The sequence below is a fragment of the Barbus barbus genome (genome assembly GCF_936440315.1).
Source record: "Barbus barbus genome assembly, chromosome: 35".
Lineage (NCBI taxonomy): Eukaryota > Metazoa > Chordata > Actinopteri > Cypriniformes > Cyprinidae > Barbus > Barbus barbus.
In genome coordinates this window covers 8,408,271-8,429,501 of record NC_136763.1, presented here as the reverse complement: position 1 = coordinate 8,429,501, position 21,231 = coordinate 8,408,271, and the positions used below count along the sequence as shown (strand labels likewise).

Genomic DNA, 21,231 nt, shown 5'->3' with positions numbered 1-21,231 from the left:
TTCGACAATTCAGTTTAATCAATCCTAATACAAATATTCCATTTAGCATTTCAACACCTAATTCAAATGCATACCCTCAGACCTGCATATGTATACACACACATACTCTTACTGAATGTTATCTTCTTCCTTTAGGTGGCTTGCATGCAGCTCATCAATGCCCTCGTAACGTCTCCTGATGAGTTGGACTTCAGGCTGCACATCCGAAATGAATTTATGCGCTGCGGCCTGCGAGAGATCCTGCCGGTAAGCGGCTCGACCACTGCCTGTGTATTAATATTTAAATGAGTTGTCCACTTGAGTGAAATATTGTAAAATGGGTCTGCGAATAATTTATGAGGCCTGAAGGAGAGGTCGCTCTGCTGAATCAATACCTACAGCCAGGATTGGTCTCTTTCTCTCGGTCTGTCTCCTCTTGGCATTCTGAATGTGGTTATGTTCTATCAACAAACGACTGAAAACTGCCTGAACAAAACAGGAGATGTGTGTGAAATGAAAGCCAGAGAGTGTGGAAGTGAGAGAGATTAATGCCTCACACATGTCTTATTTATTACTCAAAACAGAAGCTGCATCAGAAACAGGACTTGGGAATACAAAGAGATGGAATGAAAGCAAAATTATTATTTTCTCTTTCTAAATGAAATACATTTTTGAAAATGGTGTTTTGTTGCTGTTTCTCTTTTCTCTCTCAAAAAGTGCCCAATATTCCACATGTCATATTTTCCCCTCAAAGTCCACTTGAAATGCTAGTCATGCTTTCTTGCAACAAAAGCAGTTGTATATAATTTTTTCCCTCAATTTCTTTTCGTAGCAGCTTCTTAGAATTACACCTGCTGTTTTTACTACTATATCTGTATGATTTCTGCATGTAGTTAACCTCCGTTCTGATTGGCTAACCTCTTCACATGTGAAATGAACAACAAAACTGAATTATTTTCTGAATTATGACCAGATGTTTGTTGAAATGTTAATGTGCTTGTGATTCTGACATCAGAATAGTTTTTTTTTTTTTCACAACTTAGGCCAAGTGTACATCAGAAAAGTAAAACATTTGCAGTTTGATTTCTAATTCCTATTTCCAGCTAATTGCTAATTCCTAAAGACTATGTTCATCAATTATAAAGTCTGTCGTGCTTCATTCTTGTAGTCTGCGCTTGCCTTTAGTGTCCAGCAATAGTTTGGGTGGACTAACAGGGAACCTTGAGTTGTATGTGTACATACAGTAGTACATCAAAGTCTTTATTTCAAAAGACCAAGGAATATCTTGTTTTCTGGTCCATTTAATTTGTTATTTTTTTCTCTTTGTTTCCCCTTGCCCTTCATGCTGTGTAGACCCTGAACGCTGTAAAAAACGATGCTCTGGATATCCAGCTGAAGGTCTTTGAGGAGCACAAGGAGGAGGACATGATTGAGTTCTCCCATCGCCTGGAGGACATCAGAAGTGAACTAGAATATCCTTCTGACGCTGAGATGCATGCAATTTCATTTTCTATTCTGTCCACACTTAAACGCTCCTCAGAAAACTCTCCCTCCCCTGTGTCGTCGTCTTTTTCTTTCTCCCACTCGTTCTTTGATTCTTTGAGGACCTCCAACAATATGTCGGTCATATGCAGACCGTTTTAATATCTTCAGAAAGCAAGCATTGACTGCAGTGATGTTGTTTTCTTAGATTTAATCATAACCATAAATCATCCCGAAGCGTTTGCTTTCATTAGCAGTGTTTTACAAGTCTCATGCTGTGACGAGGCTAGTCAGTAGTTCTTTGCATGGTCTTTGTGTCTACACTGCATGCATTAAGAGTGTATGCTCTTTTCTTTTGTATGTTTCCATTTGTTGCTTTTATTTTGGCAGTTGCAGTGCTTGATTTTTTCCTTAACAAAGTGCGTACTGAAATCGGAGATGTTTTTAATGTGTTATACTGCTCTGTGAAGGACACAAGCACCGAGAGCCATTTACTTTCCATACTACAGCACCTGCTGCTGGTCAGGAACGACTATTTCACACGGTGAGGGTTATTTTATTTTAATTTATTTTAAAGTTGACTAAATTGTGAATGAAAAGCACCCAACCAGTGGCTTTGTTATGCAGACAGAGGGTGGCTGCTTTCATGTTAAACATTTTACTTATTTACTGTATCTTTCCCATGCTAATTTATGCATTTTCAAATGATATTAAAGAATGTGTAGGTGTGTTTGAACTTTTGAATGGTATTGTACGCACAAAAACCTTTCATGAACCTAAGAAAAAAAATGTCTTTCAAAACCTACTCGGGCCCTTGTAAGTCACATCACATTCATCTTGTATTCATGAATTTTTCTGAAAATGCCACCTCTCCTCCCTTTCAAACCTGAGGTTTTTATTAATTTCTGACTAATTAGTGCCAGTGATGCAACGGCATACATCTCCCGGCGTTAAGGTCTCGCTAATGACTCAGTGTGTTGTGTGTTGAAGATCAGCTTTTCAAGCTCTTTAGCTGGTGAGCTGTATTGTGTTAAGAATAACAGCTTTGACGGAAGAGCGAAGTGTAAAGGTAAATAGAGGTGTAAAGAGAGAGACCATCTGCCAAGCGCCGTTACAGGAGAAAAGAAGCACCTGTTCTGCTTAGAGAGAGATCTACACTAGGGGTGACCCCGAATAGTCGAAGATTCGATGCTTCGATAGGAGGAGCCTGATTCGACTACCAATTTCACAGTCGAATATTTGCAGGCTGTTATGATCATGCCATTTTGGCTATATGGGGGTGATCAGTGTCTGATTTCATTTAGAACTGCCGGTTTTCTCCCAAGAAGTTAATATACAGCCTATTACGATAATGTTGTAAATAAGAATCTGAAAAGAAAGGAGCTTTTAATAAATATTTTTAATGTGCGTGAATAAATCCAACCATCCCTATAGATTTAAGTTTCACTTTCCATAATCCGTGACCAACAGAGGAGCATTTTGGCGGCAAGTATTTAAATCTTTAACAAGACAGAGTGAAAGACTGGATTTTTCCATCAGGTAGGGTATGTGATTTCAAAACATTTTAGCCGGTTTATATATCGTGTATATATGAATTATCTAGTATAAGACACATTTGGTTGAGTTGCACTGCAGTAAAGCGTTTAATTTTAGTAACTTTAGTAGCAGCACAAACAACAATGCATAATATTAATAACTGACTGGGACATTATAATGAGAACACTATTATAATAAAACGCTGTGAATTTTTAGTGTTTAGTTGCTGTGTTTCTGCATGTTGCGTGAAGAACGCATTCACAAAGGAGTTCATTCAGAGCCACGCAGACACGTTCATGTGCATTCATTCAGGTCAATTTGTTCAGCTAGCCCATAAATCGTAATATTAACGTTATGTTGTATAAATAACTAAGCGTATTCTATATGAGATAAATTAATTAAATCCCACTGATTAAAAACCTGCTATCAAATGCTTCATTCTACTGATCATATTCAGCACGTGCAGCTCAAATGCAGAACATTAATAGCTACTGTCATAGTCTACATAAGGTTATAACGAGAGCACTGTTGTAAAAACATGTTGTGAATTCTTAGGGTTTCGCTGACGATCTTTTAATCAAAACATAAAACATATTTGTATCTGCGATATGTCCGTTACACATTTTCCCTGTGTGTTAACGTCAGTAATTATGACTGTCGAATGTCTGACTTGACTCTTGGTAATGTATTTTGCCCCCGCCCCAAACATATGAATCGACTGTCAGTCGACTATTGGCAAGATTCGAAAATTTCGATTCGACTATGAAAATCCTTAGTCGGGGACACCCCTAATCTACAGTATCTATATCTATCTCTATATTTTCCGCTATATCTTCTCTCTATATTTTGCTTTATTAATTGATCGTTCCCTCTACTGATTGTTTAATCGTTCTGTCGCTCTGTTCGCTCTATGTCCATTTATTGATCGTTTTGTGCACTGTATTAAAATTGTAGTTTATTATATACATATATGGAGGGAAGACTTGGTAAAAATGTTTATCTCCTATCCTGCAGTTAATCCTGAAAATATAAGTAGGTAATCCCAAAGCGTTTCTAACCTGACCAAATAAAATCTGCTCTGACCAAATAAACATAACTTTGTGTCCCCTCCTCGATTCCTGCTGGTAAATTGGTAAATTTTTATTAAATGGTCCCAGTAAGCTCTTCTCACCTCATGAACATTTCTTTTTAAACTGTCCATGATCGCTATTTATTCTGCGCGGGCAGTCCACACGCCCTGCTGGTCTCTTCACCCCCAAACCATCCAATGACAGTGTCCGACAAAGAGAATGAACCTGCTTTCATCTTCCTCTCATTACACATGCCCACATTACTCTTCCCCTTCCCTATATACCCTCTCTCTCGCTCTCTCTCTTTTCATCTGTGGCGTCTGCTCAAAGAGTGTTTTCATGTCTTTGAGCTCACAGCTGGGGGTATGTTAAACCTGGTCTTGATCAAAAGGCAAGCTCCTAATAGGTAGAATACAGGATGTATTACTCAGTTTTTAAAAACCACTGCAAATAGGCAATATATACCTACTTCATTAATATACACATTCACATGCCAATTGGCGTGCTATTTGGGTCAAGGAGGGATCATTTAGCTTTTTCTGAAGTTTGAGTGCGTCGCGGAAATGAGTGTGCCATGACTACATGATTGCATACACTTATTTTTTTTCTTATTTTTTTCTTTTTATGGTCAGTTATTCCATAAAGGGAATGTAGATTTACGTTCTCTTAATGCTGGCTTGCTCTAAAATTGATAATATGGTCACTTGAATTTTATGATCTTAATTTATGTAAACCATGTTGGAGATTTAGCTATGCGGTTGATTTGGCCACTTTATTTGTGCCGTAGTTGAGCATATCAATTAGTGAACATGATTAATGGCACTAGAATACTGAGACTGATGTTAATTATAATTGATTATAATTTAATTTTATACATTATTATGCTGTATTTTGGGTGTCAACTTCACAGTACCATATAGAAATGATGCCTGTAAAAGGTCAGAATGATCACCTCGGATCAAAGCGCATCACCTCAGCCTGATTGTTCCTAATTATTTCTGCTTTCCCCTCCAAAGCTCTGCTAATTTAAAGAAAAGATTCTCAAATTCTGTAATCAATTCATGAGGTCTAGCCTTTGTGCAACATACAGGCAAATACTACTTCAGTTTTTTTATTTAAATATATAACTATATATTTAACAGGGATAGGAAAGCCAAACTCCTATTGCCTGGCTGCAGTTTTAAATGATACTTTAAAATGTTCACTCTACAGTATCTCATACGCCATTCCTTCTCTCTTTTGTTATGTCTCTTTCCATATCCCTCTCCATTTTTATATCTCTCTTTCTGTTTTATGCGAGTGTCGAGCAGCATCACAGATTTAAAGGACTCAGTCATTTTCATTGCACCAGTTAATAGCTTGTATAAGCCAGTATCGCTACTGTCAGAGGATTTAAAGTTAATTTAACAATTTTTCTCATTTTTTGGCCGAGTCAGTGGTACCATATTCCCAAAAAGATAATACAAATGCATTGATTTTTCTTCCCTCCTCGCTCTCTCGTATTCTCACTTGTTCTCTGTCCCCCAGGCCTCAGTATTTTAAGATCATAGAGGAGTGTGTCTCTCAAATCGTTCTCCATCGTAGCGGCACAGATCCTGACTTTGCCTACCGCAAGCGTCTGGATGTGGACTTCAGCCACCTGTTAGGTGTGTATGCTTTTCTATTGGAGCTGGATAGTTTGCTTTTCAAACTGAAATGGTTAACCTCTCCATGCTTTCTCTGCAGAGGTGTGTGTGGATAAAGGCAGGGCAGAGGAGTTTGAACAGAGGGCCTCAGAGTTAGCTCAAAAGGCAAGTGCCCTTTCTTTCCCTCCTCTTTATATTCCACCCTCCCTTGTTTTCTGTTTCTTTCTTCTCTCTCTGGCTCCTCTAATGAAGTATGCGGCCTTTGAAGACCATTCACGACCGCACCATTTAGCTTCCTTTAATTAAGGCGAGATTACTTGAAATCGTTCCAACAGCCATTTGTAATTAACAGTATTCTGAGATTAAAAAGGCCCCTGTATTGATTGTTGGGAATGTTCCTTTATAATTGTGGGCCGAAATGTACGTGGTCGAGGGCAACAGATCTATACATGCCAAACCACAGCTCTTTAACTACATCCTTTCTAGATAGCTAGTTAACTTTTAAAACTAGCAAAAAACTGGTTTTTATGGCTTTACATCTAAGAAATGAACTTGATGAATGAAATCAGCTTAGCGGAACTTATTGGGTTAGGGTGATCGACTAGTCATACTAAGGTGCATTATGATGCATGTGTTTTTTTTTTTTTTTTTGCAGTGTAGGCATAAATTTAGACTTTTTTTTTTATTTAATTTTTTTAAATAAAACTATTTTTATGAAGACTAGTTTTGTGTGATTAAAAAGTTGTGTGGTATGTTTCAGTACACTACTGTTTTGTGTCAGTAAGATCTGTTTTAGAAAATGTGTCCTGGTTATTTAATGCAAATTTTCTTAAGTAACCGTTTTCATAGTCCTTGAATTGAATTTGTGATTTGTGTTTGTTTCGTACGAGTGTAATTATCTTTTATTTCAAGAATTAGTGCTCAGCTTTAGTACATGAACATAACATAAAAATACATTTAATATGGTTTTTGTTTTTCAGTTTGATGAGGAGTTCCTGGGCAGACAGGAAGCTCAAGCCCAGCTGTTGAAAAGAGAGGAGAAGATCAATGAGCTGGAAGCTGAACTTCAGGCTTATAGAAACCAGGTACCTATGCTTTTCTCTCTGTTTGTTTTGGCCACTTCTGTCACTGTTTTTGATGGCATTGCTGCCGGGATTCCCTTCTCTTTCTTTTCTCACTGTTGTTTTAGTTGTGTTTCTCCTTCGGGTTTCTCTTTGTTCAATTCTTTTTCTTTATTTGACATTGAATGTTGAGAAATGGAGATCATGACACCACAGTGATTAAGCGAGTGATGTATCGGTTTTAATTGGATTTCTATCGTCTGTTCAGAAACAAACAGAAACAATGTGCAAAATAATTAAGCATTTGCATGGAGACAGTAGGTGCGTTTACATGGAGCATTGTAATCGGTTTAAAAGTCCAATCCGAATGAAAATGCTCCATATAAACACCTCAGTCAGAATAAAAATGCCCAAACCAAATGAAATTGTAATCGGTTTGAGAGGGGTGGGATAAACCTTTCTATAAACTGAACAAAATTAAAATTCTGCCATGTAAATGCGTTAAACTGATTACTTTGCGTCTACGTCAAGAGGTCGGGTCGTCAGAACGTGAACGGGATGTCGGCGACGCTGTACATTCATACCATGATCTGGGGACACCGACACAACAGTAGAGACTGGGTAATAGTGAAGGTATAAAGTTAAATGTTTAATTATACAGTTAAAAACACATTAGAATGGAGAACGCTTGCTGTTCTCATGTCCGGAGTGAAAAACGGATCAGAAATTAAGCGCAATGTTCTGCTTTTCAGCCTAGAGACAGCACGATGATAGTGAAAGTATAGCTCAATGAAAATAAACAACTTGACCAAAATTTGCCTTTGTCATTTGTATTAAATAAATTGCAGATTCATAATTTCCAATCTGCTTGAATTTATACGTGCTCACGCCATGAATATTGTAAAACACGTTTGTTATGTGTGATATAGCTCATTGCGATCACTCCCTGTATTCATAAAGCAACGCTGCTTTGATTCATTGTTCAGCAACTCTTGGTAAGAAATCGTGTATTTGTTCCATTTTAAGTACAGTAAAATGTTTTTGTATCAGAGTACAATTCATTCAGAGCTGCATTACAGAGGGGCATATGATTTCTATGATTGCGTTCTGGCCATATGACTGAGCGCTCGAATGAACGCAAAGGATTCAAATATTAACCGTTTATTCTAAGCAAGTGCAAGCAACTATTAAAAATATTGACGTAAATATGGGCTTTTTTTCCTCTGGTGACTTGTTTTTGTTGTCATTGTAGGCTATTAGCGTATCCTAAAATCGAAAGCACAGGCACATGTAAACACCATATCGGATTAGATAACGTCTCATGTAAACAGTCCACCGAATCGGAATGACACAAAAGTGTACATGTAAACGTGGCTAATGTGAAACTGACTCGGATTCAGTAGTTGTTTAGTCCAAACTGGCAATTATACAAAAAATTGTGTTGAAATCTAAATCTTGTGCCCTTGGCCAGCGGTTTGTTTAGATGCACACAAGCAATGCAGGCACATCTGTTCTCCCTGGCCAGGCTGTTCTGTAGCTGTGGGTTTTTGTTCTCTCAATCCCTAATGCACACTTCTCCCACTATACCATAACAATTACCCCACATCCTCACATTATTCCATCTTTAAAAAGATTTATTTTGTGCCAAGTATACTCACCATGCCTCTCACTCTTGCTCAACCCTACAGCACAAATAATTATTTTTTTTTTTTTGGAGCTGACATCTAACTTGTTTACAGCTTTTGTGCTTCTCTCTAATAGAGATTGGCACAATCTGCCCTAATGTTGTTTCTACTTCACCCTGAACAGCTGCTATAAGATAAGCATACTCTTCTAAAACCCTGTTCTTAGCTACTTCATATGTAATCAATAAATCAAAGTCAAAGTCTTTTTAAAAAAAAAAACTTTTGAAGATTTAAAAAAAAAAAAAAAAAATTAATGTTTAATTTAAAAAAAAGTTTTGTGTAATGATTTTTGTTGTATAATGCAAAGTAAGTATGCATAATGTATTGGGACCATATTAGTAAAGTATCGGCTATTTGGTTTTTGGGAACCAGTTTTGAATATTTAATTTCTTCTGCATATTTTAAGATTAGATGATCAACATTTCAGTGACTAATTGATTCAACATTAAAAGGAAAACTATGGCAAAAAAAGTGCAGTTTTCCTTTAACATGACACATCAGAGTTTTTAGCACTCAGCATTGGTTTATAATATCAGTCGCGTATTGGTTGTAGTTGTATGTTTTTGGATTTATGTATGCATTAAATTAACCTGCTTTATTACCATGAAAGCTGTGAAACTCCTGCACATTGACGTTTTTCTTAGTTTCCTCACTTTCTGGCTAGCCAAGCTTTGTGCCTGCACCCCTCTCCTCAGACTTGAGACTTTTTTTCTTTTTTTTTTAACTGATCTGAACCCCTCACACTGACATGACAAATAGGGCATCAACTGAACAGTTTGTTTGATCAATTGCTTTTTGGCTCACTGGGCTATCGTCGATAGAGCAGATCGATTCTTAAATAATGGGGGCCAATGAGCGAAGTGAAAGTTTGGAGTGCAGGCAGTTAAGCTGATCCATCTCTGGGGTGTGATCGTTTTGCAGCAACGCAAAGCGTAATCACCCAGTCAATTCTCCACATAAGCAGGAGCGTCAGTCATGCTGACTCTTAGCCTGTAAATTATCTAGAGGCCGGCATGTGCACAGTTTGAATTAGAGCACACCTACTTGTTCAATAATCCCCACCCCAACTCTTGTAGCTGTTTGCCATTCAAGATGAATGGTGTGAATACACCAGAGTAATGTTTCATACTTGTTTTCTCTGAATCTTTGATGGAGGTTTGAGGTGGAGGTGTTTTGAGCGGGGAAAGGGTTATGGCCTGATTAATCTTTTATATTTACTTATCAGCCTGAGTAAATCTGGAAGGACAGGTATTGTTATGTCTCTATTATACTCAAATGTACGCTTACACCTCATAGGATCTTTTAGTTTTATTTGCTTCCTCAATTTTCATCTGATATTGCCATTAGAATGCTATGAGCTTATTGCAAGGATGATTCCTCTGGACTTTGCTCAGTGATGCAATTGTTGATGAATTCTTACAGCGATCAGACCTGGAAACTTTCTATTTACTTACCCTGAACCTTAACCACTCCATCACCTAGAAAGTACACTGCTACTGCAGCCAGCAGGACTTAGACCTTCTTTTAGAATATATTAGTCAATATATTAGCAAAATATGAGCATAAAACCACTTCCAAGTCCCTTTTGTTTTCTTTCGTTGTCATCTTCTTTGCCTTTCTTTCATTTTCTTCTTTAACTTTCTTTTTTTAGCCCCTTATGTTAGTTTATTTTCTTAATATTATTCTGAATGGTTTACTCTTTGTGGTTACAGTTACATTAATTAACATTAATTGTACTTATCATGAATTGAAAATAATTTTTTTTTTTACAGTATTTATAACTCCAAGTTTGTTATTTATAGCCATACAATTTGCATTTCTAATTAATGTGCTAATTTGGTAAATATCAACTTGAATGTGTATTAGTATATGTAGAAAAATGTATTTAGATTAATAAATGGTGTAAAACTATTGGTCATTTTTAGTTCATGATAATCACGGTGTTAATGTCTTGAAATGAATTGAAGTGCTATTAAAATACTGTTCAAAAGTTTGGGGTCAGTTAGAGAAATATAGCCTAAATTGAATTTTGCCATCACAGGAATTTTGTAGGAAAATTGTAATAATATTACTAAGGAATATTACTGTTTTTATTGTATTTTTTTATTAAATAAATGTAGCCTGGGTGAACCTAGGAGACCTTTTTTTTTGGAAAACAGGAAAAAAAATAAAGTAAATCTCACTGACCAAGTTTTTGAACAGTAGTGTATATTTTAAAGTTGTTTTAGAAAAAGGAACTGAATTAAGATGAAGCATGTTTTCTGCTGATTGCCCCTTTTTGTCTCTTATTTTTATAGTTCGGAGCCATTCCAGTGGTTTTACCTTCAGTGCAGTCTGTCCCGGCCTTGTCTTCAACTGCCTCTTCCTCATGTCCCCCTGCCCCACCTCCTCCTCCACCTGTTCCTGGAGTTCTAGGTCCACCACCCCCTCCACCTCCCCCGCTTCCACCGGGCTGTGCCTCCATGCCCGGGATGCCTCCACCCCCTCCTCCTCCTTTGGGACTAGGCGGACTGACATCCTCCTCAATCCAACACACGCTGCCTTTTGGCCTAAAACCCAAGAAGGAATTCAAACCAGAGGCTTCCATGAAGCGCCTCAACTGGTCCAAGGTAACATATTGTGTACAATAAACAACTTTTCTTTAGTCTTTAACTTCACTCAATCCACTCTGGGACAGAATCCTGCTTTGGCACTCAAATGTGGTGGCGACAGCAGCATGAAAGGACAGATGTTTGCGAAGTAACCAAAGAAAACTTCTTCTGTTTCCTGCCAAGCATCATTAAAGCAAATGTTGCTCCGTTGTGAAGGATTACACTTTACTGTGAAGGCTGCTCTCGTTTCTAGGCAGATGTTGCGGTACGATGTCTTCTGAGTTGTGTTAGTTTAGAACATTACGATTAATATTTAATCTCTGTCCTTTTTGCCACCGTCATACAGATGTTTTTAAAGAATCCACCATATGCTTCATTTCATCCAAAACCTGTTTGTAATTAGCCATTAGGAGGACACAAAGAAGCTCTTTCAAACAGCTGCTTGAGAAATTGACACACCATACAATATTCATGGTTCCTGACCCAAGACTTTTATCACTCATTAACTAGAGCTTTGCGGCTCACAAAGCCAAAGACGAGGCAGCTGGTGCATCATGGGGAACATGCTACCCTTTGCCCGTTGTACCCTTTGATGAAATGATTCTAAGAGTAAAAAAAAAATCTCCTTTTTTCATTTGTTTTAAAGTTTCACCCATTTCACTCTTCCTTTTCTTTCCTTTTTTTTGTTCTTCTTTTCACTTTCTTTCTTGTCCGTTTTTTTTCTTTCTAATTTTCTTTCTTTTACTACTTTTTCCTTACTTGCGTCCCTATTTTTTGTTGCTTTCTTCTTTCGTTTCCTATCTTTTTAGTTTCCTCTGCAATACTTTTCATTCATATTTATTTTTCTTTCATAATTTGTTTTTGTTTCCTCCTTTACGTTATTGTTTTTATTCATTTTTCCCTCTAAATGATGATCACCGGCTCATGTTCCCTCAGTGCAATGATTCATGGGTGTGCAAGGTGTGCGTGTGGCCCGTGTGTGGCGATGTGTTACTGGAGATATCAGCCCTGTGTTTTCATGTACTGAGACGACTGAGAATGAGCCTCTCCAGGGCTGCATTCAGCTGTCACACACACTGACATGTAGGAGAACAAAATAAAGACCAGCGATAGAACACAGTATGAATATTTGAATAGGTTTCCTCTTTACTTTTTCATAAACCACGTCACTGTTTAGATGCCTCACGTTGCCTAGCAACTCCAGTATCCTGACCTCCCACGATGTGTCATGATGATGTCAAGCCATGATTTTTTTCTTTATTTTCTGTTTCTGTGTAGATCTCACCCCAGGAGATGTCCGAGAGCTGTTTTTGGGTCGTTGCCAAAGAAGAGCGTTACGAGAATGAGGACCTGCTGACCAGGCTCGCCATTAACTTCGGCGCACTGAGAGCTGGTGAGTCAATTTTAACGCTTCTGTGTAGTCACTGCATAAATACTGTACTGCATTAGCATAATCAAAAATTTAAACAAAAAAACTTTTGAAGAAGAAAATGCTGTACTCATTCAAACATCGATTCTTTATTTGCCCTTGCATTGCGAAGAAGCAGAGATCTCTCTCCAAACTGTGCACGACGCTTCATTTTGAATGAAGTTATGAGGTTTCACTGACAGTTTGAGGAACCAATGGCATTACAAGGTTTAGTCATAAGCTCTTTTCATTGGTTAAGTATTTGTAAAACCCACAAACAGATGTTAAAGATTACTAATAACGATGATTTAAAATAATAACAAAATATTGTAATAACTTTAGAACTATTGTTCTAACTTTAGCTTTTAGGGAATCATTCTTAAGATTCGATATTTATATGATTAATTGATATTAATCAAAATGTCCAACATATACCTCATTAATGACTTGTCCAGCAAGCATTAAACCAGTATGCCTTAACAATTCAGATAATTCCGTGGCCACAGTGATACCGAATTGAATAGGTAAGTTAATGTTGACATTAGGTAAAATTAGCATAGGCAAATTTTGAGCGTAGGTAAACGCGATCTTTGGCAAATAATTTCAGACTTGAAAAATCACATAGCAACAGACATGAGATTTCTTAATAGAATTACATTTACATTTATTCATTTAGCTGACGCTTTTATCCAAAGCGACTTACAATTGCTATATATGTCAGAGGTCGCACGCCTCTGGAGCAACTAGGGGTTAAGTGTCTTGCTCAGGGACACATTGGTGTCTCACAGTGGATTCGAACCCGGGTCTCTCACACCAAAGGCATGTGTCTTATCCACTGCGCCATCACCACCCTATCAAAGTTTATTTCACTACTCTAACACGATACTTGGGTACACAATCACAAACAGAAGACTTAAACACACAAACATACACACAAATTGCAGGCAATGAATTGTTTTGATCTGAAGAGAGTTTTAGGTTCTAATGCTCGTTTTCAAGAATGCTCTAACTTCAACCTGAGGGAAATCACACGCATGGAACTCTTCTATCTTTACTCTTAGCGATGAATACAACCAGTTTAGGAAATATTGTCTTACTTTCCTTGCTTTCAGTTGAGTTCAGTTCCTTCCCGGTTCAGGAAAGGCCGTGCGTGAATTGGCGGCTTGGTAGGTCGTCGTCACGAGAATACTCTTCAGTGGTTGGTTGGCTTCGTTCTTACTTGATGACGCTCCCAGGAAGTTGGTTTCAGTTTCTGAGGCTTTAGATGTTAAAGTTTCTCTCGAAGTTTGAGTCTTGATCTCTGTTCACTGCTTGATCATGATGTTAAATGACTGAGAGCTCCGAGCAAGCAGAGAGCAACCATCGAGCTGAGCTTAAGCTTGAGCTTAAAAACTTTTTCTTCCCTCCAATTGAGACACACAGTTGGGTATCTGTCTTTAACGGGCCGCTTTGGGATCCACCCACGGGCGACTGACCCAATCGGATTCTTCTTGTGGGGCGGAGCCCCGCCCTGCACAGCTTCTTTCTGTGCATACATTATCTTCAGTTATTTTATCACATGAAGAATTTACTGACAGCAGATTTCTATTCGTATTGTAATCATACATTGATGAGAACAGACAATTTTCATCCACACCAGATTACTGCTAATTAAATCAGCTTTCATCCGAAATCAAACACCAAGTATTTTTGCATAACCAAAGTACATATGTTAATTGTATCCATTACGCGGTTAAGCCCTAGATGAAACAATCCTTAATTCTAAATAATCACACCACGCATGTGAAACTGAACAAATATTGATCAGGAAAATCATACATCAAAAGATTACAACAATACCATAAGTTCCAATAACACAGCAAGCTTATAAATGACATGAAAACAACCTTAATATATGTTGTAAATATATTGTATGTATTGTTTTTGAGTATATTGCTTCAATAGCAGAAACTAGTATAATTTGTCCCTTTTAAAATACTTGAGCGAAAACATTGCGTCTCTTTGTCTGTTAGAGAGCAAAAAGGCGCGTTCCTCTTTTTGGGAGAAACGCGAGGTCGCGGGAAGGCCACTTTCGTGGAGATCTGGTGTTTTGCTTAGTTCGGACGTCGGCTGTAAACACGTCTTCCCTGCAGATAACATCATTGAATTACTGCGTTAATGGTCAGGGAATCAGGGAGGGTTTGTTCCGGAGTTTCTCCAAATGACAAGGTCTTTGCCCTGTTCGACTTTATTTATAGTAAATCGATCATGGAAAATTGACGGTGCCATTCTTTTAAAGATATCCAGATGTTCTTCTCAAATATATTCTGGGTTTTTAGAGGTCTTCTGAGACAAGTGATTAGATGATGATGAACTAATCATTTACAAAACATGACTATACATTCACAAATGATTAAGTAATATGCTAACGATTTAAAAATGTGTCATAAGTTATCTTTAAAAAATAGCATCATGAAATAATCCAACAGATCCTTAATGTTGAGTCCACAAGCCTTTAAAGTATACTCGTTTGTCAGTCTATGTTAGAGACGCGTTCAGAATCAGCACATTGTCACTATCTGGGGGGCTTTGTTTTGAAGTGCGCAACTCATGGCATTCGCTGTTCTTTTGCTGGCGGTTATCAAACAGCATTGCATTGCTGCGGCTGCCCCCTTCTGGATTGAATTGCCTGTATTCGTTGTAAGGCCTCATGCCCCGAACCTAGATGCCCGTATATACATTAGGGGTGGCACGATCCGCGTATTCGTATAGAACCGCTCAGTACGAGGCTTTCGGTTCGGTACACATTACAAACCAAACGATTTGTTGGACTAATCCTATTACGTTTGGAAAATATAATGTTCTCAGTGCCACTGTGCTCAACAAGGCAGCCCAAATGATGTAACAGGCAACGTGTTGTCTGCCCCGTGATACCCTCCCCTTGCTGGGGTGCGTCAAAAGACGATGATCTTGTATCGACGATAGCCATCAATTATTGGCAATATTAGAGTATTTGGCACTTCCAATTAATGTAGGCCTGTTACATTCTTATTTTTATTAGGCCTATTATTAAGAAGTTGCTTTTATTATTAAATTATTACAATTAATTTGCCCTGCTATAATTCCACATAACTGACACGCTGCGAAGATAAGATTAGGCTTTTTATTCCTCAATTAAAATGTTTTTAAAAAAGGTTTTTCAAAACAGGTCAATTAGGCTATACACTCAATTATAGTCCTATAATTAAAATATTAACACTACAGTCATCAATAAAAATCAATGAAATAAAAAGCACCGACTTTATTTCAAGCGCCGACGTTCAAAAACAACAAGTTTTACACTAAATTTTTCTCATTTTTCTTTTCACTACAGTATGGGCCACGAGAAATATTAAGTGAATAAATGAAAACAGCTATAGCTATATAGTTATCAGCATATGTTGAAGTAGATTTGTCTCTTAGAGAATAAGTCTGTTTTTACTTTCACTTTCTGCTAATAGTGAATTGACTGAGATTAAGATGTTCACCAGCATAAATATTGCTCAAAGTTTGCACGTGGGCAAACGCATGCGTGTGTGATAAACATTGGCTCACCTTCGTGGTTTAAAACAGAAGTATTTCCAACCTTGTGACATAACCAATTACCCCGTATGAGTACCGAATCGTGACACTACTGTGAACACCCTTCGATTTAGAAAAAGTCAGTTTTTGCCCAAGAAATTAGCTTTCAAAATTTTCTGCCTTTATCAGTCAGACGTAACCGTCCTTGACTAAACTACATGTGCATTAGACATTGACTTGCAAACTGGTGTCAGAAACCATTTTATTTTTGATATTCCCTCCAACATTTCGACAGGACCGTTGCCTTGCTGCTGTTACTGTTGGGGTTTCTGTACTGCTACCCACACACAGACACTAAATACGCCAAAGAAAGTTAGACACATCAGAAAATACTTTTGCACCTAGAAGGTTTTGGATTTAGTCATTTCAACACACTAACAGCCACAAAATAATTAAGATCTCTCTCTCTCTCTCTTCCCCCTACTGATGATTTATTCACCTTTAGCTTGTTTTGAATAGCTCTGGCATGTTGCTTTACTTGATTTTTTTTTTTTCAATTATTCATATCAGCATTGTCTACCTGTCACTACTCAGCTCTGTATGCAGATATCTCATTCTGTCTCTCTCTTCCGCCTGTCTCCGTACCCACAGGGACAATGTTATGCGACTGAACCTTGAATTATGCACACAGTTTAAGATGTCTAGCTTCAATAGGGCAAATGGTGAAAGCGTGTTTTACAAGGTTGTCAGATTATTTAAATTATAATGTGTGTGTGTGAGGCAGATATTTTACACTCCGGCAAATCAGTCTTTAATTATGCGAACACGCATCGTCCTCAACTCTGTCAGGTAAACAAAGTTCATCTTCCTCATCGTGATTTTCTCCTCCTCACTTTCTTCTAAGCTATTTTATCCATCCATTTACTTTTCTTTCTTGTGAACTTCAGTGAGAAACTTTTGCAATAAACTCACTACTGGATGCTTTGGAGTGTTTTTTGTTGTAAGAGAAGGCTTTGAACTAAGCATCTTTCGTTTTATTCGGAATAATGTCATTCCAGATCACTTCAACCAAGACGACCAAAGTAAACCGATATGTGAGAGAGAATCTACACACAGATAGTAAATACAATAAATTCAGTGTGACTTTACAGTATAACTAACGGCAACAGGCAATTATTGAGGCAACAGCTTACCAGTGGCAGCCAGACAGCTGTATGGATAAGAACAAAAGCTTGAGAGATTCAAGTAGTCATCCAACATGTGACAGATTGGTTAGTGACCTTAACTAGCAAGTTTTCTTTTTTTCTTTTACAGTTTACACAAGTCTTTAGACGTGCAAAATATGCTTCTATTTTCAAATCTACTCATATGCTTATAAATGTACTTATAGGCATATCATTATATTTGATCTTATCTTTGGCATCAAACTGCAGTGTTTCCTCTAGGATGTTTTCCAGCTGTGGTGGCAGGACTATTTCCCATGGACCACACCCCCTCCCGTGCACTCAGAATTGAATTTATTTAAAAAAACAAGTACATAGTAAATAATAAAATAAGAACAAATACATGAATGACAATCAATAGCACAAACAAAAAACATAAGATACAAATTAAATTAACAATACTTTTATTTTATTTTTTCAGTTTGGTCTAACTATAATATATCGGTACTGAATTACAACAAACTGAATAATCTATTCAACTGTAAAATAACACTGGATAGTCTTCACTGTATAATGAAAAACAGCAGCAGGTTTATTTAGGCTGCTGTCTCTTTAAGACCTCATGCACTGAACTAATATACTGTTACACAGGGCTCTATGCTTACTTTTCTTTTTAGGAGCGCTTGCCCTCCAAATTTAAATAATTTAGAAGCACCTTCTGATTAATAATCAAAAACTAGCCTTCCTAATATGAGGTGATATTTGACTCCTTAAAGTGATTTACAGGGACATTTTTGTTTTTACCTGTGTAATGGCATTTTTCTAATTTTATTAAAAGTATGTCATCTTTTGTCAAATTCAAAAAAGTATATTTATGAGCTTTTTTAAATGTTCTAATTAAAACTATATAGTAAGAAGTAGAAAAAGACATAAGTTATCAATCATATGAAAGTAGTATTAATAAAACTATTTTGTACTACAGATGTGGCACAGGACGACACAAAAGTGGCTTGTAGGTACATTTTCAGACTCAGAGGTGGCATGAGTGTAATTAAATTCATAAATTCATGCTGAGATTGTTTTAAAACATTTTGAATATAGAAATATTAGCTAATTGATTTAAATAACTGAAATTATACATTAAAAATGAAACTAAAACCGCCAGCAGGTGGCGGCAAGTCACTGATTTTTTTATATCACTGAATCATTCATTCAATTTAAATGAGCAAGACTCAAAAGCATGTGCAAATGATACATTGCGATATAAGCGCGGAACCTGCGGGAATGAGTACTATTATGCGTAATACCTGCAGTCCCACGCAAAATTCAAGTTCTTCTCTGTGTTCTCTGCTAATAACCCGACTGAATGATGCGAGCGGTGTCACTACGATGCCGCTGAGATGATTTTTGGTGTGGTGGCCCGCCACGGCTGAATAAATGTAGCAGAAACACTGAAATGCTTGAAAAAACACTGCTCTTATAGGCATTGATAAGAGAAAGGGTTAATTGGTGCCAAGTGGTTAGTAGCCCACTTGTGTTAATAACAATACATATGTCCTGTGTGTTCTTTGCACAGGATTGACCAGCTTTGCTTTTACTAACAGCTTTGTCTAGGTTAGAATTCTTAGATTGGCGTTATAGACCTTCTCTGCCTCTTAACCTGAAGCAGGATTTGGTGTTGTCAGTCATACGCTCTCCAGTCCTTGAGAAATGAAGACAACCTGTCAAATTCCACTTCGCTTTACTTCAGGCCCGAGAAGAACTCATGACAGCCGGAATCCAGACTTCCTCTCAACGAAACAAACTCTCAGCATCTCTGGTCACCCAGGGGCCCATCAGAGTTCTTTCACATCTCACTCGCAGATGGACTCCTTTCTTCTGTCTCCTTTCACTTCTCATCAAGTGTCTTTGGGAGCTGCAGCGAGTGCTTTTGTTTTTGTTTTATTTATTCATTGCATTTCTTTAAGGAGCAGAAGCTAACGTTTTGGATCCTCACGCCAGGATTGCCTCCGAAAAGGCGGTGTACTGCTCACTGCTCTTCATCCCCTCTCTCAAGCTCTCTTAATTTCCCTTAAGTGCACCGACATCTGGAGCCCAATTAAACATTAACCGGAAGAATCAAGACTTCTACTCACTAAAATATTTATCTTCAACGCTGCTGTTCGTTGTTCTCTGCTGTTGTTGTGCTTGTCATTGTTCGTCCCTGAAATGAGTGTGCTGATTGAACAGACGCTTGATTTTACAGTCGAAAATCAGTTAAAGTCCTGTTATTTTGCCTCATACTCTTCCCGTCAAAGCAGCGCATGCAGGAAACAATCACCAGCAGTGGCTTATTAGAGCAAGCTTGCCCTGCCTCTGACTTTCATCAACCCTCTATCACAATGATTCAGGTCTTTGTTGGACCATTGAGTGATTGCTGGAATAGAGCCCACACACAAAAACAAGCCCTGCAATCTGCCGCCCTCATACTACCGTCTGTAGTTTCACATGGCTTGCTAAAATTATCCATCAGTCAGAAAGCTCCTTGTCTTCCTCATTGACATTGGCAGTTTGAGTACAGGGTGTCCAAGGAAACTAGTAGAGGAGTGCAGTAAGAATCTGTTTGAGGAAAAGCATTGTAGATGCTGTTAAATTTAGTCCCCTACTAAGACCACCTGTGTTTTTTCTTTTTGTTTTTTTTGTGAAAATTATAGATTATATATTTTTTGACACCTTTCTCTCTTTAAGGGACATTTTTTTTTTCCTGTTATTATTTTTTTTAATATTTTTAATTGGGCACTGTCCAGTCCACTATTGAACAATTTAATAGTTCAATCCAACCATTGTGTTCAACTCTAACCTGAAAACAGTTCCTGTCTGAAATAACTTTTGAAATGTTTACTCTATTTAGCGCCTCAGTAAATATCCTAAATATGGCTTAAAAATGTCATATAAATGAATATTAATATATTTTAAATTCTTCCATAAATGTATAATTATATATACTACTGTTAAAAAAAGTGTACTATGAATACATTATCAGCTTCATCCAGTTGAAAAAGACAATGTGGACAAATGGCTTTTTTTTTTATCTTTTAATTGCTCATTTGAATTCATACTGGTATTTACTACTGACAACATTTATACATTAACAATGTGCCAATTCAACTGTTAAGTGTTAAAGGGGACTATTTAATCCAGTATGTATTTTAAATGACTTAACAGCTACAAATCTTTTATCCTTGTCGTTCATAACTAGACAGTCTTTTAACTTTGTAAGCTACAACACAAAGTATGACATAGTAATTAGAGGTCGACCGATCCATCGGTTTTGCCGATTAATCGGCACCAGAGCATGTGAGCTGAGCTGAGCGGTGAGAATTTCTGCTCCCCGCTTACGTGGGTGTTCGCTCCACCGCTCAAAGTCGCACCAGACCGCTCCGCTCAATTCCGCTCCCCGCTCACCTACAATTTCATCCCGCTCCGGTGAAATCGCTCCACGCTCGCTCAAATGAAAAATTCCTCTGCATGCCTAACACCTGTCGTTTTCAACCAAAGCCTTACGCCTGGGACACACTGCCTGCGTGGCAGACGTGGAGTGGGTTTGTTGCGTGACTGCTGTGGAAAAAATCCGCTTCACTTCTATTCTGTTGCGGGGCCGTGGTTGCGGTGTGGTTGGACTGCACCTAATATTCCGCAGGCAGTGTGGCTGCTCTAATCTATTAACCTGTTAACCTTCGCCCCCCCATTTTGGGCCTCACAGGTGAAAATAGCCTACCTAAATTAAAATGGTAACAGTTCCTGACAAAGTGTGTTACACAAACAAATTAGGTTTCTTTGGAAAGAAGACACTCTAGGCTTTAATATCCATCATCCAGAGTTGATAATGCTCAAAAACATGAAGTTATAGACACTGACGTGCCTTGAAAAATATTTTTCCACACTGAATGTTTTATTATTTCATATACAAATACATGAAATAAGTCCTGGAGCAATCCAGAAAAGTAATGGATTGAAAGCCACGTGTCTCATGAGTTTATATTTCAAATTTGAAGAAGATACCATGAAAAATGAGATTCCTGCAATATTTTTTCTGAAACTATTTATAGTAC

The 21,231-nt window shown here is 37.7% G+C and overlaps 1 protein-coding gene across 1 annotated transcript in view; it reads left to right on the top strand.

Annotated features, from left to right (window-relative positions):
* LOC306854705 (protein diaphanous homolog 3-like) overlaps window positions 1–21,231 on the top strand; it is a 358,785-nt gene that overhangs the window by 155,933 nt on the left and 181,621 nt on the right. Inside the window, exons 9-16 of the mRNA XM_079392921.1 lie at window positions 136–246; window positions 1,333–1,441; window positions 1,882–2,005; window positions 5,595–5,713; window positions 5,793–5,857; window positions 6,673–6,777; window positions 10,736–11,047; window positions 12,308–12,422. Coding sequence (XP_079249047.1) covers window positions 136–246; window positions 1,333–1,441; window positions 1,882–2,005; window positions 5,595–5,713; window positions 5,793–5,857; window positions 6,673–6,777; window positions 10,736–11,047; window positions 12,308–12,422 — 1,060 coding nt within the window. The remainder of the gene's footprint in view (window positions 1–135; window positions 247–1,332; window positions 1,442–1,881; window positions 2,006–5,594; window positions 5,714–5,792; window positions 5,858–6,672; window positions 6,778–10,735; window positions 11,048–12,307; window positions 12,423–21,231) is intronic.